General features: G+C 35.4%; 1 protein-coding gene across 3 annotated transcripts in view; it reads left to right on the top strand.

The window, feature by feature from the left end:
* Positions 1-25,831, top strand: part of REEP3 (receptor accessory protein 3) — an 80,731-nt gene that overhangs the window by 37,678 nt on the left and 17,222 nt on the right. For 2 of the 3 annotated variants that reach the window (XM_063103411.1, XM_063103412.1), the window contains exon 2: positions 3,355-3,427. The exons of the other annotated variant lie outside the window; for it this stretch is intronic. In XM_063103411.1, coding sequence (XP_062959481.1) covers positions 3,355-3,427 — 73 coding nt within the window. The remainder of the gene's footprint in view (positions 1-3,354; positions 3,428-25,831) is intronic. 3 annotated transcript variants of the gene reach the window in all.

Genomic DNA, 25,831 nt, shown 5'->3' with positions numbered 1-25,831 from the left:
ATATATAAATAAGTAAATATTTGCTTACTGTAAGAAAGACTTAGCTCATACAGATGCAATTACTTATTTAATAAGAGGTCCACAAATATACAATGTATGTGTTCTAGGCTGAATGTGTCCCCTCAAAATTCATATATTGAATTCCTAACCCCCCGGAACCTCAGAATGGGACTGTATTTGGAGATAAGGTTTTTAAAGAGGTAAGCTAAAATGAGGTCTTTCAGGTGGGCCTTAATTCAGTGTGATTGGTGTCCTATAAGAAGAGGAGGTTAGGACACACAGACCCAGGGGTAACTATGTGAGGACACAGCTAGAAAGCTACAAGCCAAAAAAAGAGTCCTCAGAAGAACCAAACCTGCTGACACCTCTATCTTGGTGGACTTCTAACCTCCAAAACTGTGAGAAAATAAATTTCTGTTGTTGATGCTACCCAGTCTGTGGTATTTTGTTATGGCAGCACTAATAAATGAATATACAATATGCATGCATTTCAGCAAAATTCTTAAAGAAAATCAAAAGATAACAATAACCTATCAAAATATTGGTTAACATAGAAAGTAGACAAAGACCTAGAACCAACAATACTCCAGTAGCAGAGAGCACCCCTGCACCCAGATCTTGGTTTCAAATACCATTCTCCAATAAAAAGAACTAGATTCCTGAGAAAAATGGCAGATTCTGGAAACGGTACAGGAGATATACAGATAAGCCCAGGAGCATGATGTAGTACTAGAAAGTAACAAAGTACTCAAAAAAAACTCACAATGAAAAAGAGATATCAAAGGAGCTAAATGAAAGATCTCTCAATGGCGGAAGCTTTGAGCAACAAAACAAAGTCATATTGGATGATAACCCAAGGTGTGAAATAAATAGTGATGAGTCCGTACTGGTATAAATAAATCATGGAATAAATAAATAACTGGGGGAGAAAAGGCAAGTCTCCTGTGCAGAAGAGTTTCAAATAATTTATGTAGGATCTCTGCTCTCAGGGAGATGGATCATAACTACCCATTCAAGCGTGGGCTGTGCATAGTGACTTCCTTCCAAAGAATACAGTATGGAAAGTTGCAGGGAAGGAATATCTTTACAATGGCAAAATCTGATGAAACACTACCTCAGCATGGTGGTCAAGGTTAACATTAACAGTGGTAAGTCATGTTGATTAGTTATGTGCCCTTGACATAATAAGAAGGTGTGGGGTAATCCTGCCGACTATGCCAATTGCAGAGCTGGGGCTAGGGTCTGGAGCTCACACACTCCTTGATCCCATTCACAAACCCTTCACACACAGGCCTATGAGCTAGGTAGCCTGCAGAAAGGTCCTTGGAGCCTTGGTTGAAGTAGGAATAGTCTTTATTCAGCGCACACACGTCTAAGAACTAGGCAGTACAAAGAAACGCAGAAACTCAACTGCTACCAGCAAAGACCAAAGAAAAACCTGAAAACTGAGCAGCTGCCAGCAGAGTAATCATGCTCTGTTTTTACACACGAGCTTTCTGCTGGCCAGCCTGCTTCAAACTGCAGAACACACAACAGCTACAAAACTGAAAAGATACATTGGCACACATGCGCACTAACTCCACTCACACCCAACTCGTTTACAAGAAATGTGCTGCTCGACCCCCCCAGCCAGACCTGAGGGAGGGAGCCTGACTAAATTATTCTTTTTTCCCCACAGAGGGGTACTTGACCTCTGTGGTCTTATCCCAAAAAATGCATAGCTCAGTCTAATCATGAGAAGAATATCAAACAAATTCCAGTAGAGAAGCATCCTAGGACATTCTTGACCACTATTCCTCAAAACTGTAAAGGTGATCAAAACATAACAAGGAAAGTCTGAGAAACTTACAGCCAAGAGAACTAAGTAGACAACTAAATGTAATGTGCTATCCTGGATGGGATCCAGAAAACAAAAAAAGGATACTAGGTAAAAAACTAAGGAAATCTGAATAAAGTATGGAGTTTAGTTCATAAATAGTATATCCATATCAGTTTATTGTGACAAATGCACCATAGCAATATAAGATGTTAATAATAGGGGAAACTGGGTATGGAGTATTTGGGAACTATCTGTATTATCTTCCCAACTTTTCTGTAAAACTGAAATTATCCTAAAATAAAAAGGCTATTTAAGACAGTTGCCCCCACCCCCATAGACAAAAGCATATGATACACCCATGCATCAAAAGACCAGTAAACACTTGAAAAATATTCAAACTTACTGGTATTCAGAAATGCACTTTAAAACAGCTGTAAGATTATTTTTCCTGTTTAGCTGACAACCTTTTTTTTTTTTTTTGGCAATGTATAGGAATGTAAAATGGACTTTTTACAAACAACCTCTCTAGAGAGCATTCTGGTAATAGGTAAAAATGTGTGTGCCCTTTGAAGCAGCAACATCACAACCAGGAAGTGAATATCAGTATTTACAAAAATGTTTTTCACAATGTTACGTGCAATAGCAAAAACTCAGAAATTAACCAAAAGCCAATAAGTACAGGGTTGTTTAAATAAAGTATGGGCACTTCAATGTGCAATGCACTGCAGACATTAAGAATAATACTGTAGAATAATGTTTAAGGACAAAAATTGCATTACATATTGTGTGAAATGCCAGTTGCAAGCCATGTATACTATGTCACAGCAGTTCCGTGTCTTTCCCTTCATTATATGTATGTACATGTTTCTTGGATCTGGGATTTGGTGATCTTAACACATGGCATTAAATTAAGTCCTATTAGTGATTTAAAGTCATTTTATCAATGCTTAAAGAGAGTTATTTTAATGCATATTGTAATTAATATATGACGTATTGTTTCACAGCTCTTCCATAATTACTAGCCACTGCCTCTCTAACTAGTGAAGTGGACCAAGTTTTCATTAACACAAATTGTGTGTGTGTGTATGTGTTATGTTTATGTTTTAGATATACTACACACAGATAAAAAGTGGTATTTGCATGCAATAAAATGTTGCCTGTGGTTATCTCTGACTGGCAGAGTTGGAGCAATTTTAATTTTATTTTTGGTGATTTTCTACATTTTCCAAGTGTTCTGCAAGGAACCACAGAATATTTTTTGTGATAAGAAAAAACGTTTCAAATATTTATTTTTTTAAAAGATAAATCTTTTATTTCCATAAAACTGGGTATAAAATATTTAAGTCAACCTTTTTTGTAAAAAAATAAAATAAAATATGTAATTTTACTTTGCTTTTCTGAGTTGGTTTAGTTTATGCAAAAATTTACATTTACTCGTTTTCTACGTACTTCTACTTTTCGATTAGGTTAAATTTTCATGAGATGTTAGAACCATTGTTGTGTTTGATTGGTCTTTTCATACTTTTTATTTTTAGGCTGGTGTTTGGAATGCTTTATCCTGCATATTATTCATACAAAGCTGTGAAAACAAAAAACGTAAAGGAATATGTAAGTATTGTTTCATGAGTGATTACTTCTAGTTTAATGTGTCAATGATACACAAGGCTAGAAAAATTGTTTTTCTTCTAGAAGCAGCTAAAATAATGTTTTGGGTTAAAATGTGATATAAATGTGAAGTAATGAAATTAATCTTTCCCTAAAACTAACTCTGAAGACAACTCCAAAGTGGAATTTCAAAAATAGTTCATTGTCAATTGGCATTTAAATAAGTGTGTGGTTCCCAAGAAGAGTAATTGTATAGCTCTGAAATTCCAGTATTTTAAGGGGTCAGGGGCTTTTTGTTTGCTTGTTTGACTTTTGAGAGATACGTTGAGACAATGTCTTTCTGGCTTCGAAGACTTTTTATTCTTTCATAGGTGTTTAATCACTTTCTGGTTGATTTAAATATGCAGATACTCCATCACAGTTGCAGTCTTTTTTCTTCTTGACTCAGACTCTATTTGTAATGATTTTGTTTTTAGTCCTCAATGTTTCTTCTCTTTCATTTTCCTTTTCCGTGTTCCCTAATTTTTTAAATTTCACTAATTGCTTTTATTTTTTATTATTTCTTTAAATTTTATTTCTCATTTTATTTCTTCTCGTTTCCAGTTTTATCCATACTGTTTAGTAGTAAATGGCCTTCCTCACATATAAATCCTGACATAGTTTACTGTGTGTGATGGAACCAATTTTCAGAGAATAACAAAAACATATCTTATTGGTGGTTAATCAACAGGGCAAGCAGTCAGTGCTGACACAAAAAATGCACATCAAAAAAAACCACCTCTTTTTTTAATTGAGGTGGCATTCATATAATAAAAGTAACCATTTCAAAGTGAACAATTCAGTGGCATTTAATACAGTCACAGTATTGCACACTACCTCTTTCTAGTTCTAAAATATTTTCATCACTCAAAAATAAATCCCCTTGTCTATTACACAGTGACTCTCCATCCTCACCCAAGCCATTAGCAACCACCAATCTGCTTTTTGTTTGTATGGATTTCCCTATTCTGAATAATTCATATAAATGGAATTATAAAATATATGACCTTTTGTGTCTGGCTTCTTTCACTTAGCATAATGTTTCCAAAGTTCATGCATATTTTAGCATGTGTCAGTATTTCATTCCTTTTTATGGCTGAATAATATTCTACTGTACTATATACTACATTTTATTTATCCATTAATCTGTTGAAGACATTTGAATTGTTCTAACTTTTGGCTATTATGAATAGTGGTGCTACAAACATTCATGCACAAGCATTTGTTTGAGTCCCTGTTTTTGATTCTTTTGGGTGTATAGTTGTGATTCTTTCTAAAGGATCTTGGACAATAGTCTTGTCATCACACTCATCAAATGATCACAGATCAGATCATGATTCTTTATTCTATATTTTCAGGGTTTTGGGGGGATAAGGGATGGACTCTGAAACTTTTATAACTAACCCTTTCTATTGAACTTTTGTAGTCATTTTTCTCTTTTTTTATAAAACTAATTTTTAAAGTGAAGTATATACAAATCAATTAGAATGGTGGAATACAGCTGGCAGAGTTAAAGAAGTTACTTAGGCTGGCCAGTTAGCTCAGTTGGTTAGAGCACAGCCTTGTAACACCAGGGTCACGGGTTCGGATCCCCATACTGACCAGACACACACACACACAAAAAAAACCCAGGAAGTTATTTAATTGAGCTCTGAATTTTTTCTATCCTTTTATTTTATATGTATATATATATATCTTGGGTCTAGGATTGGTGAAACAGTCTTGAAATGGAACCACATTAAATCCTAGTAATTTAAAGTCATTTTATAAGTGGCTTGAAGGGATATATTTTAGTATATGTTGCAATAAATACTTCAGGTATTGTTTTTTAGTACTGCCATACATTAGTTTTTAGAAGCCAGCACTCACCTTCTGTTAACACTGCTGCTCAAGCTGTCTGGTAAAGGACCAGTTTTATTTTGTTTTGTTTTTCCAGTAAGTCATAGACCAATACTTTTGTAAAATAAAATTAAAAACTAATCACTAGAAAAAACAAAATGAAAAAAAAAACCTAAAATACATGAAATGCAACCTAAATTTTTTTATTGCTAGATTTGATAGACATGAAATCACTGTTAATTTTTGTAGTAACACAGTAACACTTCACAGCCTTGCACATCTCCCTAGACAACACTCTTCCCTACTGTGTAATATTGTAATTGTAATTCTCTTTTAAAGATAAAAATAAGAGTTGCCCATCATTTCCAAATACTATGAAAATATGATATGGGGAGTATACTGCTGGCCAGTGCTTAATAAATGTGAAACTTCTCCCTATTCAGAATATTTATGATATTGTTATTAAATGAGATATTTTTCTGAATCTTATTAACTATACAGTTGAAGTACAGGGTATTATGTCTCTCGACATTTGGCTTGTTTCCCCTATAAAGCATTCCAAAGAGAGACCCAGGATATGCAATATCTGGTGTGCCTCTGTGTGTGTCTTTGTGCATGTATTTGTGCCTAATGTATTCTTCCATCTCCCCTCCCAAATCTGCTTGATTTTGTGGGAAGAAAAGTTAAGTACAAATTGAAAATGAAGTTTAGATGAGAAGCTTTAATAGTTTGAGGATGTGATCAGCAGGCACAGAAATACTACCCCTAAAATAAAAAATAAAAGGTAAAATAGCAATAAGAAATATAAAGGTATTAAATAAGTTGTAATAAAAAGAAATAGGCCTGTTATGTGTCAGTGAATGCTAAAAGAGCAGGAAAAAAATGTTATTTAATGATTGGCCTGAGAACCATTATAAAAAGATTGGTGTATTTATCACTGTGTATCAATTTAACTTTTTAATGTTAATTTCTGAAGAGTTAAAAACATGCATTCATGTGTTTTATTTCCTTAATACAACACTAAGATTTTCATTACTAAATTATTTTGTAAATTGGGGATTAATAAGAATGGTCTAACCATGAAATTTTAGTTCTGCTTCATAAACTAAAAATAATTTTTTCCTGTGGAAGAAAACCCACTAACATTCAAACTGATGAGAGAACTATAAAACTTGATAGGTATTAATAAACATATGTATATGCATATATGTGTGTATATTTAGATATATATTCAGCATATTCCTTCGCACAGTTGTTCTTAGAGAATAACACATTAACAAAGTAGGAATTATCTGAAAATAATTTTGCTGTAATACTGTGACTCAGCAAAAAGATTTCTTAACTGTCCCTTTGGGAAAACCAGAATAGTTAGCAATGGAAGAGAAACTAGGGAAGTAGAAAGGCAGGTGGCTGGAGGTGGTTTGATAATTACGTAGTAATCAAATAAAACGAGGGCTAAAAGCAAAAATAGTCAGGCACTGAAACAGGAAAGCATCTGCCTTTGACAAGGAAATATGATACAGATCTGAATACCTCCCAGTCACCAAGATGTCTACCATCAAGGCTGCTAGAAAGACTAAGCTGAAATATCATCTTGGAATAATATTTCAACTTATATAATTTCCTACCAAGTTCAAAATAGTTTTGCATATTATTGTTTCTAATTGTTGCTGTAACAAATTACTACGTTTTTATTGGCATAAAAGGACATAAATTTATTCTCTTACAGTCCTAGAGGTCAGAAATCTAAAATAGGTCTACAGAGCTGTGTTCTTTCTGGAGGCTCTAAGGGAAAATCCGTTAACTTGCCTTTTCCAGATTCTACAGGTTGCCCACATTTCTTGGCTTATGGCTCTATTCCTTCATCTTCGAAGCCAGCAACATTGGCTAAGACATTTTCACGCTGCCAGCTCTCTGGTTCTCTCTCTCCTGCTTCCCTCTTCCACTTAAGAGAACCCTTGTGATTACATTGGTCCCACTTGACTAATCTGGGTTACTCTCCATTTCAAGGTCACCTGATTAGCAGTCTTAATTCCATCAGCAACCTGTTTCTCCATTACCATGTAACCTAACATTCAGTTTCCAGGGATTAAGATGCAGACATCTTTGGGGAAGAGGAGCATTATTCTGCCTTCCCCAATAATCTCACTGATCCTTACTGCAGCCCTATAAGTAGTTAATGCCCCAGAGTCACATAGGTCATAAAGGCAGGATTGGTACCAGATTGGAGGTCTTCTGTTTCTAATATTTTATTCTTTCTATTCTACCATGCTACCTTTAGAAACATAGGCGAGGATCCTAGCTTTGTGAAAAAGTTGAAATAGTCTCACAACCTGCCAGTGAGTATGCTTCTGATTAATTCAGAGGTAAACCTTTAGAGGCCACAACCGTATAGATATTTTCCAGGAAGGGCAATGAGGACAGGACCCATAAGTGACTAAATCAACTGTGAACTAAGAGTTTAAAAATGAAATTAGAAGAATGTAATGTCTTGACAATGCTTTAAGTATTTCCAATCTAATTTTACTCTGATAAAAATTTTGAGTATTATTTTTTTTTCACCCACCTGTCAAAAGAGCCTGAGCCTCACCTGTAACAGTTTTATTAGATCTCTGTCCTCATAAGTGTGGCAATCCTATCGAAATTTGTTTTGTATGTGGTAGTTTCTTAGTAAAATTAACCTTCTTAAAATTTCCCTGTTATATTTTTTTTTCTCATGCATTTTTTTTTTATTTTTTTATTTTTTTGCATTTCATAGATTTTTTTTTTTTTAATTTTATTTTGTCGATATACATTGTGGCTGATTATTGCTCCCCATCACCAAAACCTCCCTCCCTTCTCCCTCCCCCCCTCCCCCCCAACAATGTCCTTTCTGTTTGCTTGTCGTATCAACTTCATGTAATTGTGGTTGTTATATCTTCTTTCCCGCCCCACCCGGTTTTGTGTGTGTGTGTGTGTGTATGTGTGTGTGTGTGTGTGTGTGTGTGTGAATTTATATATTAATTTTTAGCTCCCACCAATAAGTGAGAACATGTGGTATTTCTCTTTTCCCTGTTATATTTTTAATAGCCATTTATACTGTCTGATATTATATTCTCTATTTATATATGTGTGTGTCTTCTGCACCAGAATAAGCTTCATAGGGAAGGGTTTTGTTGTTTTGTTAATTGTTATATTCCTGTATCTAGAACAATACATGGTGTATAGTAGTTTCTCAATATTTTTTGAATGAATAAATGAATAAGTAAATAAATAAAATGAAGAAAGTTTGACTTTTAAGTATATATCTAATATTAAGTTGTACTTACAAGAGCCATGTACATTTCTTAAGTGGATTGGTCTAGTTTTTCAGCGGTGATTCTGCTGGGTTAGGGAGTATATAGTACAGTCTGAACACTTATCTAAGAGCCTAGTTTCTTTGTGGTATTTGGTTATGACCTAAATTCCACTGATATCTATTTCAAAATTATTTTCAGAAAGCAAACATTTTCAGTTAATTTACTTCTTCCCACCCTAACTGCTACCCTTAAGCCTTCTCTTGAAGCCTGCAAATGGTAGATTGCACCTGATAAAACAGATGCTGTGTTCAAATGAAAACAAACGGAAAGTGCTGTGTATTTTGGCAACCTTCCCTTCTTCCTTTGCCTATTTTTAAAACAGAGCTTTCCTACGATATAATTTCCTGAATAGTGTGGCTGATATGGCCTACTTAAAGACTTTCAGTCTTGCAGTAATTGAAATGTAAACTTAGTAAAGAATTAGTATGGTTTTGCAAATTTTTTCAGGCTCACACCATCTCAAGAATTGAGAATAGAGTGCATACTTCCAAGTCGTTTGTAATTGCTGTAGCTTTTCTAGGAAACCAGTGTTCTTATTCTAAGAATGTTGGAGAAAGCGGCAATGAAAAGATTGGCAAACAGCACTTAAAAATCAAAATCAAACATTTGGTCCTGAGATTTACTAACTGTGAGCAAGAACAAAGAAATGGCCCTCTAAAACTGTTGACTTGGTTTTTGAAAGTGACCTAATATTTTGACTGAATATTTAGGTAATAGGAAAATGAACATATACCACATGCCAGTTCTACAATTGTTATAGTAAAATCTGAAGTTGTCTACTAGTGTTAGGGTGGCGATAGAAGGGGAAAAAAGCATACAGAAGAACTTTTCTGTATTGTCAAGAAGTGTTTCCTAGGTGTCTTTGGTATTTTAGATTAAAAATATTCATTTGATTCAATGGTTTTAATAATTTAGAAAGATTAAAGATTAGCCTACTGATTAAGGTGGGATTTTACTGAAAATTAGTTTTATTGGGCCACATACTGATCTATTTTCTATTCTGAATTACTTTTAATGTTTTTATTTTCATCAAAGCTGTACTTGCTTACTACTTAAGTTAATTAATTTTTCAGGGTTTATTATGAAAAATAACAGTTTTCCACCCTCCCATCCGATTTCTAACTCTCTGCAGGCAACAACTTTCAACTCTTTTATCTGAATCTTTTAGTGTTTATTTTCATATTCTAAACAACATGCTTACTTTGCTATTCCTTAATTTTTCAGATGGACATCATGAGTTGACATCCTTCTATGAAAGATGATTTAGTAATTACCGAGTGCCACTATACATGTGTATATTTTCTTGTCCCTATAGCTTCCCGGTGTCATCTTTACAGTATAATTTGGATCAGAGTAATTTTCAATATTTATGCTCCTTAGACAAAGTTAGAAAGAAACAATAGAAAATAGAGATAAAGAGCACAATATCTGGGCACCAGGCTGCCTGGGTTATCATACAGCCCTAGCCACTACTAACTATCTTTGAGCAAGTTCTTTGACCTTTCTGTGCCTTAATTTCTGTTGTCTGTAAAACGAGAGCAGTAGTAGTACATACCTCCTCAGGTGGTTGTGAGGATTATACAAGTCAATGAACATAAAGCATTTAAATCCATACCTGACTTACAACAATACTTGTTATATAATCATTTTTGTGATGTAAACACTATTCACAGCTCATCTTTACCATATCCTACCATGACCTTTCCTTTCCCTGATATTAATCTCTGTCTTGTTGTTGTCATTGTTGCTGTCATTTGTTTGGTATTCTCTGTTCTTATTGCAAATTCAGACCCAAACTCTGCTACTGTTGTGTAAATTTCTTCTCAGTGCATTCACATCCATTAGATATTCTGGATTGGCTCTTGTTTTGATTCTCTGATTTCTTAATTGTCTGTCTTCCTCATTCTTATTTTACTTCCTTATTTTAATGGAATGCATCCTTCCTGAGAAGGCTAAAATGAGAGGTAAATTTTTTGAGGTGCTAGATTGGAAATCATTTCCCTTCAGAATATTGAAGGCATTTCTTCATTGTCTTTAACTTCTAGTGCTGCTGTTGAGAAGTATGAAGCGATTCTGATTCTTACCTATTCTCTCCCATTCAGGAAGTTTGTGGGGTCATTTCTATATCCCCATTGTTTAAAATTTCATCATGATGTGCCTTCCCATTTGTTTAAAATTTTATGATGGTGTGCATTGGTATGAGTAAATTATAATCGATTTTGGTAAACCCTCAGTAATCCCTTTTAGTCTGAGAATCCTTTGTCTGTCAGCGCTGGGAAATTTGGTTGAAAGTATTTCTTTAAAGATTTTCTCCACACCATTTTCACTGTATGTTGTATCTGAGTATCCTTTTATTCAATTATTACATACTTGGATTAATTCTCTAATTTTCTGATCTTCTTTCCTTCTCTTTCCCATCTCTTTGTCTTTTATTCTACTTCCTTATGGAGTTACTCAATTTTATTTCCTAACCCTTCAGTTGATCTTTTAATTTCTGCTCCTATATGTGTGAGATTTCTGAGTTCTTTTGATTCTCCGAATATTCCTTTTCTATGGCACCCAATTATATTACGTTTAAAATTTCTTCTCTTTTTTCTGAGAGTATGAATAATAGTTTTTTGGAAATGTTCTTCTTTCTACATGGTCTTTCCTTTGAATTCTGGTTTTTTGTTTGCTTTAGCCTCTGTCTTCTATGTATGATTTTCTCATAGATTGGTTCTCTGCTTATATATGAGTGTTATAATAAAAGCTGATTGGAGCCCTTGCCCATGTAAAGCCTTGTGGAATATGATCTTTACTGTAGGGTGATTTGACTAAATAATTGTATTTGTTTCTGGGACTGCCATAAGGACATACCACAAACTGTGGCTTAAAACAACTGAAATTTATTGTCTCACAAATTCTAGGATGGAGGTCCACAGTCAAGATGTTGACAGGGACATCTGAAACCTATTGAGAATCCTTCCTTGCCTATTCCTAGCTTCTGATTGTTTCTAGCACTCCAGTCTCTGACTCCATTGTCACATGATATTCTCCTCTCTTGTCTATGTCTCTTCTCTGCTTATAAGGACACCAGTCATATTAAGGGCCCACCCTACTCCAGTATGACTTCATCTTAACTAATTATATCTTCAATGACCCTATTTCCAAGTAAGGTCACACTCTGAAGTACTGGGAGTTAGGAGTTTTTGTTAGTCTTCTTGTGTTGCCATAACAGAATACCACAGATGGTGGCTAAACAACAAAAATTATTTTCTCACAGTTCTGGAAGCTGGAAGTCCAAAGTCAAGGTGCCATCAGGGTTGGTTTCTGGAGAGGCCTCTCTATCTGTCTTGTAGATGACTGCCTTCTCACATGTCCTCACATGGCCTTTCCTCTGTGCATACATGGGAAAGAGATCTCTCCTTTCCCTTTTTATGTAAGTACATGAGGCCTATCAGATTAGGGACTCATCCTTATGATCTCTTTTAACATTCCATCCTTAGAAGGCGTATAATCACCTGGGGGGTTAGGGTTTCAGCCTATGGATTTTGGGGAGACATATTTCAGTCCATAACAGACTTCAACATGTCTTTGGGGGGGATGCCATTCAACCCATAACAACCATTTCCTTGGAAAATTGTCAATGTCTTTATCCTTAAGTATTTTCTCTTGTGCCAGTCAGATTCTTCAAAGACTGTCCCATTCTGAAAGGTACTTGGTTGCCAACATTCTAGTGGGAGAATAAGGCTTGGGGGCTCTCAACATTCAGTTTGTAAACTTTTACTTAATAATCTCTATTAGCCCTACTCTCAGCTGTGCCAGAGATTTGCAAATCCAGAGACCCTCTGATTCACCCTTTCCAGAGAATAAACCTCAGGGTTCCTCTGGAGTAGGTAGAGGAACCCTCACTCATTGCCAGGTTGCTAGAGTGAGAAGTCTTCTTGGGTCCTACCTGCTCCGTAAGTGGATTTATAGCCATCCTTTCTGTCTTTACAATTTGTGACCAAGAATTGTGCTGCCAATTCTTTTGGTGAGCTCTGCAGTGTAAAGTTGGGTTGCTTTTCAGTTTTTCCCACTTTCAGCTTAATATTTGGTTTTCTCAGGTCTCTTAAGTCAGTTACTACTTATCCTGTTTCCTTCTTAGCTCCAAAACTTTGATTGATATTCTCTTCTTCTTTATTCTTCTGGGCTTATGCCTTTTTTCAAAAAATCACTTCAGTGTTGTTTTAGTGAGATTTGCAGAGGAAATAGAATTGAATGTGTATATTCAGTCTACCATCCTTACCCAGATTTCCAAATTGATTTTGTGAGTGGGATACGTGTGGTTAAATTATACTGTGATATCATGTAAGATTTATGTCATTAACATTGGTTTTTAAAATGTGTTCACGTAGGAGATAGGGTTAAAGTAATATATATTACCATTTAATCAATCCTTGAAAATAATTTTAAAATTTAACTTTAGCTAACATACAATGAATATATGAGTACTTTGTCTTGAGTTATAGTTGCATGTAAATCAAGTTTTGATAAATAAAATTATGATTTAAATGTACTTGGAACAGTTCACTATCTTTTAATGTGTTAAACTACTTAAATTTACTTAAAGTAGATTAGGTGATGATTATTCTTTGTAAACCTAACTTTCGATGTGTCATGTTTACTTATTTTGTATACAATATATATCAGAATATAACTTCATTGCTGAAGTAATTGATACTGTTATAGCCATCAAGTGACTTATGATCTTCCTTAGTTTCTAAACTTAAGGAAACAAGTATTAACTTTCAATAAGATTACATAATTGGAGATTTTAAATGAATGCCTAACATAGTTTCTCCTAAAGTTTTAGAATGTGAATTAAAATAACCCCTAACATTTATGAAGTAAATAGCATTCCCACAGTTTCCATGCTAAGATGTAGCTAGCCAACAGCAGCTGCCTGTCCTTTTCTAGCTTCCAGTGAAAATGCTTTTAAAAACATACACGCAGAAAAAAATTCTCACAGTGACACTTAAACCTAAGAGGCTAAGTCTGGCTTTTGCTAATATCTAGGAAGAATTTTTCCAATCTAGGAAGAATAGTGCCAGTGGAAATGGATTTTTTAAAGGGGGACAGGAACAGTTGTTTCCATTAAAGGAAATGCTGCTAAGAAGTAAATTGGAAGGAGGCCTAGCCACCTCCCCCCTAATACGTAGTAGTGGAATAGCTAGAAATCATAAAAGCGACAATAACCAAAAAATTCTACTGCCACCACCCTCATTGCAGGGAGAACTGCATTCAGAGGCAACCAGTGTTCTGCCTTCTCTTTATCTGTTCAAAAACCACAACTTCACTGTTTTGAAGAAAACCCCAAATAAGCTCTAAACAGGAGAAATAGTAATTAACTACAAGAGAAATCAAAAGTGCAGTAATAGACTAATTCAAAAACTAAAGTGACAATAATATATATTATAGAACATAACATTTTTAAAAGATGTTCTCTTGAAAAGGAAGGAAGAAAAATGAAACTAACTCACAAAGCAAGAAAAATATCAAAAGATATGAAAAGAATCTGGAAGGAAAGTGGATGAATAAAGCAATATAAAAGCAAAAAACAAAAATAGAAAATCAGGGGAGTTAGAGTATCTAAGAGATGTTCTCTTGAATAAATTTAATAAAATAAACACTTGAAATAGCTAATGTTGGGGGAAGAGTAGAAAAAGAATTGACAAAATGAAAAATGAGAAAAGGGTTTAAGCAAGCAATGCTAAATTTAAGTGACAAAGAAAATATTAAACTACCTACAATTTTTATTATTAAAAAATGGAATATTTTCTGGTAATGTCAGATATGCCTGACTTTTTTTTTTTTTTTTAGCTAGAGGTTGCATTATTTATACAGTGAAATTTCTCCTTTCACGCAATACCAGAATCTGCCTTTGGAATTTTCAGACATGTACATCATCTTTCCATTATGTAATTTTAGAAATATACTGCTTTACCCATACAGCCATAATAATCAGATTGTCAACCAGATTGCCATCACACTGTGAAAGGTTCTCCCAAAAATATAAAAGCTAGAACTTTTTCTGAAGAATTTAGCTAAGTAAGAGAAATAAAATCTTGCCTCAAAACCTCATAAAAGAAAAATGTTACTTCAGAAACATAATAGAAATGTAAAAAGATGCTCTTTTGAAAAACTGTGAAAAATGTAAAATATATTGAAATTTATTGTATAAATATTCATCTTAAATTTTGTCTATCTCTTTGGCTATTAGAATAAATATATTTTTTTAATTAAAAATATAACTACAGGGTTTTTTAAAGCCACAGATCCAAACTCTGCAGGTAAAATGGAAGAAATCTTCGAAAGGTCTTAAAAAGTCACAGAAATAGTTTGAATTGAGTAATATATATTTACAATATTATAGTAATTTTGAAGGGTTTTCCAATAGTGGCTTTTAAATATAGATCTTACACTTCAGTTTTATTATGTTATATCCTTGTTAACAAGAATATCAAAATAAATTATTGAAGCCAACTGGGGAAGTTTTTGCCTTTGATATTACGTTTGAACGTAGTTTCAGTTTATTAATCAAGGTTCTTACCTTCTCCGTGCCAGAGGCAGATTTAGTCTGATGGAGGGGAATGTAAGGGCACTTTCTTCTTGAAAAGGCAGGGAATCTCCATCAAGTTGTGTGTGTCCAGATAGCTTTGGGCTCTTGGGGTGGGGAGACAACAGGAACATTCCTCCTGGAACTTGGGTGGAGGAGCCTGTTGGGGTACTCTTCTCTGAATTGTTCTCTCAAGGGTTTTACCTACTCAGTTGATAGCCATGAACAATGCCTCTGAGAGGTGGGCTAAAGGCCCAGCTCCTTCCATTTCTTTGAGCTTTTTGGTACTTTGTGTTTAACTGATGATGTGCCTGAACAGTGTTATGAAAATAAAGGTACATTTTTAAGTGTTTACATTGAACAAATTGTCTCACAAAACCTAGTCTATCTTCTCTTCTAACCCAAGACTCATATTCTCTTTGGGAATGGTACAACCTTCTTCCAGCTGATATTGTCAGAACATATGTGGAACAGCCTCCTACTGTAGTGCTTCCCACACCTTAATGAACATATGAATCCCCCTGGGATGTTGTTAAAATGCAGATTCCAATTTAGTAGGTCTGACCTGGGCTTGAGATTCTGCATTTCCAGCAGGCTCCCAGGTGATACCAGTGTTGCTGCTCTATAGACCACAGTTCAAACAGCAAGGATTTTATGCATGTTTTCAACTCTGATTACACATAAAAAATACTCATGGAGTTTGGCTTTCAAATGCCTGGCTACCTTCTCTCTACACATTGTGATGATGGGGCCTAAGAATCTATATTAATTGTTCACAATCCCTTAGTGATTCTTATCCACAGCCAAGTTGAAAACCATTGATTTTGAGGTGTCTTGTTTTACTATGGCACTAAGGCAGTCCTTCACCAAGCACTTTACCACACTGTGCTTTTCTTAAAAATAAGTTTATATATGTAGACAGGCACTAAATAACAAATAGTTTGTTTTAGAAACATCTTACGTAAATTGATTAACAACTTGTAATATATTATAAAAAAATAATATTTTAACAAAATTAAGCATATAATACAATTAGGGGAGTAAGGATATTGAGTTGGACTTCCTCCTAGTTTCCATATTTTAGGGCTGGCCCTAGACAAAATGTCTACATCAGTGAAGTTTCCCTTTAGGATCATCCACCCTTCTTTCTGCACCTTTCTCCAGTCTCTGTTCCTCTTACTGTGTGTACCCAGGGCCCTATCCTGTGGTCCCAGGGAGCCCTTCCTTACCCCAAGTATCCTGTGCTCTGTTACTTGCCGTTGCCCCCCCCAACACACACACCCCAAATGTAAACCTCAGTTCTCTTTGTGAGATTGATTGCACATGCTTTTGAAGAAAAGTAATTTGATAACACAAGTTTGAGATTTATTCTTCCTAGAGTTTTTTTTTTTTTCTATCAGCCTTTGCTTTCTCAGGAAGACCATGTGGTCCTGGTGGTATTATAAAGCAACCCTTTACTGTATGTTTAAAGTGTGTTGTCAAGCCTATAGTATAAAGCTACAATTCGCATATCAGGGGTGGTGTCTTACCTGAAGAATGAAATTCTTCACTTACTATGTCAGTCATAGCCTTGCCAGGCTCCTGGAGAAAGAAGCATATTTTGTAGTGGGTAGGTAAGTTCACTTGTGGAAGTAGCAAGATGGCATTGACTGTAGATAGGTGAGAAACTGGGGGGCCCAAGTACCTAGGAAGTGGTGCCACCCTTGGGAATGCTTCAAACAGGAAACGTAATGGGCCAAGACTTTGGGAACACCAAGGGGAAGAAGAAAATAGGTTGCCAATTTAGGGTGGAAACTAGGCTAACCAATAGGATGGCTGTTTAAGTTCTTTCCCATGCTAAAATCCTGAGAAACGCTGTGTGGTGCTGTTAAAAGGAAACTGTGTCTGTTACAAATGCCTATTATCCCAAATAAATCAGTAGGACTTTAAATAATATAAAAAGTGAAGTGTGAATTCTCAGCCAGTGTGGATGGAGAGAGTTGTTTTGGGACTGAGAAGTCATTCCTTACTAAATTCTACTCCTGGTAACAGTTCCTGTAAGCAGTTCCTGCTTTTTGCATCTTTTTTTCAGGACTCTTTTGTGATTAATTACTGTCTACTTTTTAAACATTTCTGCACGTTCCCTTCTCAAGTTTCTTAAAATCTGCTGAGGTCAGGGATGAGATATACGGAGTTTCCGTGATTCAAGAGTGCCAGGAAGACCAGTGCAATATTGTGACAGAGCTATCCACTTCTATTGACGATCTGCCCCATTTTAATTCACTTTAACATCAGATACATCTATATGATGTGAAGCTTTCTCCTCCAGAGCAACAGTATTCTGTGAGGTCTTTGGCAGTGATAACTAGAAACTGCAGGTACAAGTTCAGCTTTTGAAAGTCAATCGTTTGAGTACTAGGGAGCTGCAGAAAGTTAAGACATACTCAAAGAGGACAGTGGGAGAAGAGGTATCCCAAAGTTGAGGAAGCCCAAACCAATCCTAACCTAACATATTCACCCCCAACACATGCTCCATTTTTTTAAAAAACTATTTTTAGCCATGGTCTCTATCCATTTTGGATTTAACTTCAACAAGCTTGTTTTCAACCATGCCTCTAACTTGGCACAGCTCTGAGAAAAATCCCATAACCAAGCCATCTGGGTTAGATAAAAGAGGGAGTTTTTTTGTTCGATTTCTCACATTTTCTTCCTCTTTGTTTTAGTGGGAAAAAGAGATCATTATGAAGTAACCAAATTATTGTGTAATATTAATGAAACGGGAGAAATCTTTTCAACTCTATACTGTTTCTAAAGAATTCTATATCAGAGGTTCTCTCTGTTGTCTCTGCATGTGGTATACAATGATTGTTTGGGGTGAACTGAATTGAGTGAATAACTAATAATGGTCAGAAAATAAAGTTCTCTTTGGGTGGTCTGAAATTCAGCAGTGTTTATTTTTCTTTAGACTCAGCAAAGACTTTTTTCCCAGTGAAACATATTTTAGCATTTTGTGCTCTGGATTTACTTAGTGTGGTTATAATTGAAATCATTAGGCATATGTAACTTTTCATTTTTTCTTAAAGACCAGCATTATGATTCAAAGAATCTGTAATTAGGAGAAGTTGGAAAGTTATTTAATCTCTGATAATTTTGAAAACAGCTTTGACTAAATTAGACTATTTTGTATGTTATTAACTACTGCTTGCAGTTCAGTTACTTGTTTGAATCTGATATCTATTAAGACCTTAAAATTTAAGAAATAGTTTAGTAGAAGCCTTCCTCTGTGCTTGCTTTATCAGTCACAGGGTGCTAAGTACCAGGAATATGATAATGAACGAGACAATTTCAGTCCCTGTTGGTTGTTATAGTCAAATGGCAGAGGCAGATGTTATGTAAACCAACCACACAGATATGCTACAAAGGAAAATACAGTGCACAAAGATTATATATGACCTTTGGAGGGGGTAAGGGTAATTAGGGAAGACTTTCCTTTGGAAGTGAAGAAATTTCATTCATACAAGGCAGTGAATAATATACGATGTATAATGTAATATATAATAAAATATTGGTAGTTATATGTTGGATCAAACATTGTGCTGGTAATCACCTAACCTTATCCTTTTATATGTCTTCTTATATTAATCCCCCACATGAAAGCTTCTTGGGGGTAGGAACACCTTGACATCAGAGTTTATAACTATTCATGTCAAAGGCTTTGTTCATAGTAGGCCCTAAGTAATATTTATCAAATTACTATTATCATTTTAATTTTTCTTTTTATTGTACAAGTATAAATTAATACAGTTATGTCATTTAACATTATTGTTATCATTGCTATTGTAATATCACACTGGTCATGGCCTAACATGAATAAATTATAAAACGGTACAATTTAAGAAAAATGCTTTTTAATTAGTATGCCATTATTGCTATTATCCATGACTTTTGTAAATGTACAGCAACGTGCCTCCCACCAGAACATGATATTCCTCTGTATATTTGGGGCCTTTGTGTTGCTCTCACTTTCTGTGATGCGAATCATGAGGATCATTTTGCGGTTGCAACTCATTTTTTGTTTGCTTTATTTGTTTATCCTGGGATCTAAATCAGTTTCATAAAAATTCTGTCTAAGAATGTAAATCATAAAAACCTGTTTTTTTGAAAAGTATTAAAAGATCATGAAATGAGGTCAGCTTTTTTTTTTTTTTTTTTTGGCATCAGGGTAGGTAAATGGAGCTGGGTCTTCTGAGAGTAAATTTAGCCTGTGGGCACGTTTGTTTTACAGTATTTGCTCAAGCTTTAAATATCCTCTGATTCCTTTGAGAGGGTAAAGCTAAGTACACCATCACATGACTGTCTGGATTTCTGAAATGCTAAGGCTTTATAAAAGCCTTCTGGATTTTGAGTAATAATAAAGCAAGTGCTGGCTTGTTAAGTAGGATAATCTGATCCATGCACTATATAAACCAGAATGTAATTTTAGATTCTATGGTTTTATATCACAGATGACTCCATAATCTCAAAAAAACTTGCCTAATTATAAGAGTATTTCCTTGGAAAATAAATTTCTTTTGATATTTAAATTATTTTAAGATTTCATTTGAGTACTATTATTTATAAATATTTTATTTCCAATTAAAATATTCATCACATTTCTCTAGTCACGAAAAATATGATTAAAGTGCTTCAAAATTGAAAAATGATTGCCATTTCATTGTGTCCACTTCCAAGAGAAATTTATTACCAAATAATTAGGAAAAATGGAAATTACCATCTTTTTTATTAACAACTCAGATCATTAATTCTTTTAATAAATATTTTTGAGCATCTGTTTTATGCCAAGTACTATACTAGGCATTAAGTACACTCTTGGGAAAGAAAACAAAGCAAAGTAAGTAAAACAGAACATTGAACAACTTTTTTCATGTAGCCTTCCCACTGACTTTTATGCACCTTAATCTTTGGATATCTCATTGGCCTCCCACGCAGATAAGCTTGTTAGAAACAGACATATATTCGATCTGATTTCTTGGCCTATTGAAAGTAGAAGAGGATTGCTCCTGAAGTCACATGTACTGACAATGCAGGAGATAGCTAACAAATTCACACAATTAGAAGCCACACTTGCCAATACTGATACAAAATAGTATTCCTCTGGCTCTGCCCCAGTCTGCTGCATGAAAACATCAATCCTTCTTTATCTTCTAATTTCTTCCCAGATACTTCTGAGTCCCCTGAGGCTATCTCAGATGGTTTCTTAAAAGGGTAGTTCACTGCTATTGCCAGATCATTGTGGTGGTAGTACCCATCACCTCCAGCCAGGACATTAGCCATTCCACAAATGGCAACTAATAGATCACTATGACAATTCCAGCCTAATTCTGGAACCATCGCTCTTGTGCCCTTGCTCAATCCATGCAGAGTGTAAACTCTCAGGGTAGGCTAAGCTGCTGTGATCATAATATGCAACAGCAGTGCAGTGACTGAAGGAATGTAGAAATGTATTTCTCTCTCAGATAATAGGCCATCATGAGGTAAGGAATTCATTTCAGCAAGGAATCCTCCTTGTGCAACTATTTAAGAACTAAGTCTGTGCCCACCTTCAACAGCTTCCTAGGTTGCACTGCTCCCTGCCATCCCCACCAGCAGGAAGAAGGGAAAAGCCTGTGGAGGAAACATACCCACTTCTCAAAAGCCTCCCCTCCTAGTCTGTTGGTGACAACTGGACACATGGCCCTGCCTACTTGTAAGGGGGGCTGACGAGCACAAGTCCTAGACCTTTCATCACAGCCCTTGTTCTAACACCCAGAGCAGGTGAAGGTATCATTGGTCACGTAGTCTGCTCTAGCTCTTCCCTAGGCAGCTTCCTTTCCCATCCATAAAAAACAACTTTTCTAAACCTTTACTGCTCTTCTCAAATCCACTTCCCTTCCAGCCATGCCCAGTCTTAGCAGATGGCCTGCCTTCCTACTTTCTGCAGAGTGGAGGTAGACGTCCTCAACTATGAACCTCTTCAACCCTCTTCCCAACACAGCCACTCTTTTTTTTCTATCCTTCTATCCTAGAGGAAGATGCAGTCCTGCTTCTTTCTTGAACCCCTTCTTTCTATGTTCCTAATCTTATCCTTCTCTGTCTCATCTGGGATTTTGTTTAAGTATTCCTGCTTTCTCATAATTTGAATCTCATTATCTGTCAAGTAAAATGTTTACTCCTTGAGGACATAAACATGCTTTCATTTTGCCTCATGATATTTTTTATTTCCCCTCTCCTTTTTTTTTAAAGATCTCTTAAAAAAGTAGTTTATGTTTACTCATCATGTCTTTACCTCCTATCTACTTTCCAGCCTTTTGAAGTCCTTACAAAAAGGAGCACACTAAGCTATGTGCAGCCCCAAATTCATTCAACAGTTCATCAACATGCATTTATTGAGCACCTTCTGTGCCAGGAACAGGGGATTCAGCAGTGAGCAAAATAAGAGTCTTTGTGCTCTCAGAGTTTACATTCTAATGGGGAAAGACGGGGGGGGGGGGGGAGTAAATATTTGTTAGTTGTGTCTATGTTATGTAATATGTGCTTAAAAAAATAATAAAGCAGGATAAGGGAGTTAAGAGGATATTGATATTCCTAAACAGGGTACAAAGGCCCTGAGACAGAAGCACATCAGCACATGCAAGGGACAGTAAAAGGACTGATGTGGCTGGAGCAGAACGGGGAAAGGTGGTGTCATATCATATGAGGCCAGAGGTAGTGGGGCCAGATACATAGAACCTTTTAGGCCATGGTAAGAATTTTAATGGGGAACCATCAGAGGGGTTTGAGCAGAGCAATAACATGATTTGGCTTCTGTTTTAAGGAAACACTCTGACTGTTGTGTACAGAATAGACTCAAAAAAGCAGAGATCAGTTAGGATACTATCAAAATAATCCAGACAGGAGATGATGGCCATCTGGTCTAGGAAGGTGTCTCTGGAAGTGGTGAGAAATGACTTCACTTCTAGGTTGGTTTCAAAGAGGTGACAGGGTTAGTAGTGCTGGACCTTCCATTTGCCCCTCCAGTGGAGTTGCCCCTCTACTCTCCACACTCCTCTTCCTTGCTTATGGCCTAGGAGGCTGATCTATACAGACTAGATCATCTCTGGCCTCCCTTTGGGTTGCCCATGAGAGGCCCATGTAGATCAGAAGACAGAGGAGTGTGGGGTACTCCAGGTATTTGTTCTCCCAGCTCCCTTCCTGCCACCAGGGATTGGCTGTGACTTTTTACCTGAGGCCCACTTAGCTTTCATCTACACTTACCCTCTCTGGGTTCTGAGGAACCTTTCTCTCCCCTCCATCCTACACACCTAGGCATAACGCCAGTTCCTGCTGTTGCTAGCTCAGGGGTACACTACTATCCTTTATTGGTTTTCCCGAACCTTGCCCACAATTTTATAAATAATCCTTTTAGTAAGCTTTCCTCGAAGTGTTTGGCTCATGACTCATACTGGGAGCTAGGGCATCTAATGTAATAAAAACAACAGAACATTTTTTATCATAGTTATTTATTTGTTTTTCTCCCTGATAAAATGTTAAATCCTTGAAGACAGACGCAATATTCATGTTTCTAGTCCCGTGACATGAAGTAGGTAGGGTTTGCTGCAGTTGTATCAATGAGTGTCATTTTAATGATGCCACCTGAGTCCTTAAGAATTGACTAAATTATGTTTGATATGAAAGATTAATCAAAAGGATAGTGTCGGTATGGGGGTGTGGGTGTACGTTTGTGTACCAATTTAGAGCTTATAGGTGTAAGCTTCACCTTGGAAAATTCAGTTCTCCGGGATCAAAGAGACTTTTCTCTCTCTCACGGCTTTTTTATGGTCATTGACTAGGCTACATAGAAGTAGTTACAGAGTATTCAGGCATTTCTTCCTGAGCCTCTTCCTATAACACAAACCCTCTTTCTGAAAATGAACTGTCGTATGTATTGAAAATATTTACCACTGGGATTGGGGTTTATACACTGAAGAGAGTCACAGAGACTTTTAAGAAAAAGTTGAGTACAGCTTTCATTGTTCTCATGAAGATATCAAAAAGATTTGTTGATTTTACCAATTTTTTCTGAACTGGAAATAAATACTATTCCCACTTTCCCCAAAACATAAATTTGTACCAATAAATATGATGCTAGTAACCTTTTTTCCCAGTAACTTAAATGGTGGATTGTGATTTGTTAAAATCACCGGTTAAATTATTGGCTTTTATTTGCTTAACATATTTTAATAACAGTTATTTCTGTTTTATCTGGTTATATACATTTATAAGATTGTCATTGTAATTGTTTTCCTACCAATTTTTGGTATTAATATTGCATTTGTTATTGATGTTTTTGACTGATCTAAATATTTTCTGTATCTTTATCTTCACATATGTTTAATTATAATTGTGACTTACTCTTTTTTTTTTTCACCTTGACTTCTCTCTGTTAGTACCTTGGGCCAAAACAGTAGGCTGAGTGGCCTTGAGGTATAGCTTTAATAAAAGCTCTGCCGAGTAATCATTTGGTGTGAAATCCCAATCAAATCCATTAATGGAAAAAACGAAAGCAATGTATTTTCAAGGTTAACTTTCTTTGTGGTTGCTCGCATGAATAACACATGCTCATTGAAGTCATTTAATTATTGCCTGGATTCAACTATGTATACAGTTCATATTTCTGATAAGGAGAACAAAAAGTTGATAAGTTCAAGAGAGCAGATTGTCAAACAGGAAAATGTCCAGAAATTCCCTTTTGATTGGATCGTTTGTTGTTTTGTGGTGGTGGTGGTCGTTTTTTAACTAAAAAGGCAAAGACTTCTTTTTTTTTTTCCTCCTTTTTTTATTTTTGACATTACTCAATATTCTCACAACCTAAACAGATGTATATTTTGTTTCTTAGAGGTAAAATTATATACTTTAAAGAAGTTATTTTGTGAGTTTTAAAATTAATTTGATGGCTTTATTTGAAAACTGAACGAGCACTTAACTGAAGCAAGGGTACTTTTGAAATTTGGGGGACGTGCAGCATTTCTAATCCTTTCAACAATTAGTCATTCAGTGAATATCAGCAAACAGTTAATATCTGTATAGTCCATTTTACCTCTACTCATTCCTACTAACAGATAAATTATAAGTATTTGTGGAGAATTTCTTATACTTGTCATCCCTTTGGAAGTTGGGAAATAATGAAAAATAACATGTATTGAGTTAAATACCTTTTTCTGAGAGTTTCCTAAACTTTCTTTGGGGAGAGGCAAATTTAGTTTAAGCCTGTACTTTCCTGGGAAAGAAGGTGATTAATTTACACTGAAATCTCTGTGCTGAGTACAGGAGAGAGAGAGATCCAGGAAATCCTAGAGAACTGGAAAGATTGGTCTGTGGCAGCCACTTGTTTAAAAAGCTGCTTCGTGCAGATTTTAAGGTGGTCTGTGCCTCCTCCAGCCATTTCCTAGCTTGGTGACCTTGAGCAACTTATTTATTTTGGCCCTCAGTAAAATGAGGGAAATTCACCATATTATTTGTTTTCAACCCCTACCCCATGGAGCGCTAGGTTTTCTTGGAATCTCCCCAAGAGTCCTAGGGTAGGTTGAATGGGAGACCCAGCTAGAACAGTTTCTTTTGTAATGTTTTTACAGTTTTTTTTAGTAAAGGATTGTTTAGATTTAAAAAGTTTAATCACCTCCACGATCCCTTCTAGCTCTATAAAAACACATTGTTCTGATTGCCATCATCTTCCCTTCATTTCTTTTCTTGGGGAGGAGTCAATCAGGGTAAAAGATAACCTTGTGAATACAGTTGAGAGGTAAAAGTAATAAATTAGTGTTTGGATTTGGAAAGGCTAAGTGAATGAAGTCACATGAGAGCATCACTCCCTTTTTAAAAAGGGTGGGTGTGGAGTGGGAAGGAAGAAGAGACAACATACAAAGACACACAGGATTTTAGACCAGGAAGAAAATCTCCACACTTGGACAAAAGCTTTGAGTTGATAGTAGTGAGAGAGTCAAAATGAGAAGTGGAAAAACTAAAGAGAACATTTGGTCTTTTTTTTTTTTTTTAATTTGAGATGATAATTTTATAAATCAATTTGTTTGTATTTCAGATATAGATAATGGACCCTATTATTTGCTTTAGGCAATTTTTTAAGCTTTTAGTATTCTTTATAAATTACGGCAAATTAGTATTATTCATATCTCGCAGTACAATTGCTTCAAAAGTTATTCATGGATATTTTTAATTGATTTGTCCACGTAAATAGAAAACTGTAAAAACTACTTCAGTTATAGTCTTATATTATCTATGAAATACCAAAGTAAGCATTTTTCTGAACATTTTCTATAATTGAAAAATAAGAAATGCAATATTTTAAAGGCTAGTAAAGATTGAATGTGGTTATATCATATTATATACTATGTTACTTATGTAATTAGATAGCAGTAGACTTCATAAAGAAGCATACAGATAACATATTTTAAAGAACTTTACTCCAGTTAAGAAAAATATTTCCTGTTTTTCCAGTTTTTTGTATCAGACCCCAGAGATTTGTTATTCTTTGATTCTTGTATCCCAAGACTGTTGATGTAGTGATGTAAAAAACTCAAACATAAAACCTTTTGAAAACTA

Source organism: Cynocephalus volans, chromosome 7 (genome assembly GCF_027409185.1).
Source record: "Cynocephalus volans isolate mCynVol1 chromosome 7, mCynVol1.pri, whole genome shotgun sequence".
Lineage (NCBI taxonomy): Eukaryota > Metazoa > Chordata > Mammalia > Dermoptera > Cynocephalidae > Cynocephalus > Cynocephalus volans.
This window is presented reverse-complemented; position numbering and strand designations above follow the sequence as displayed.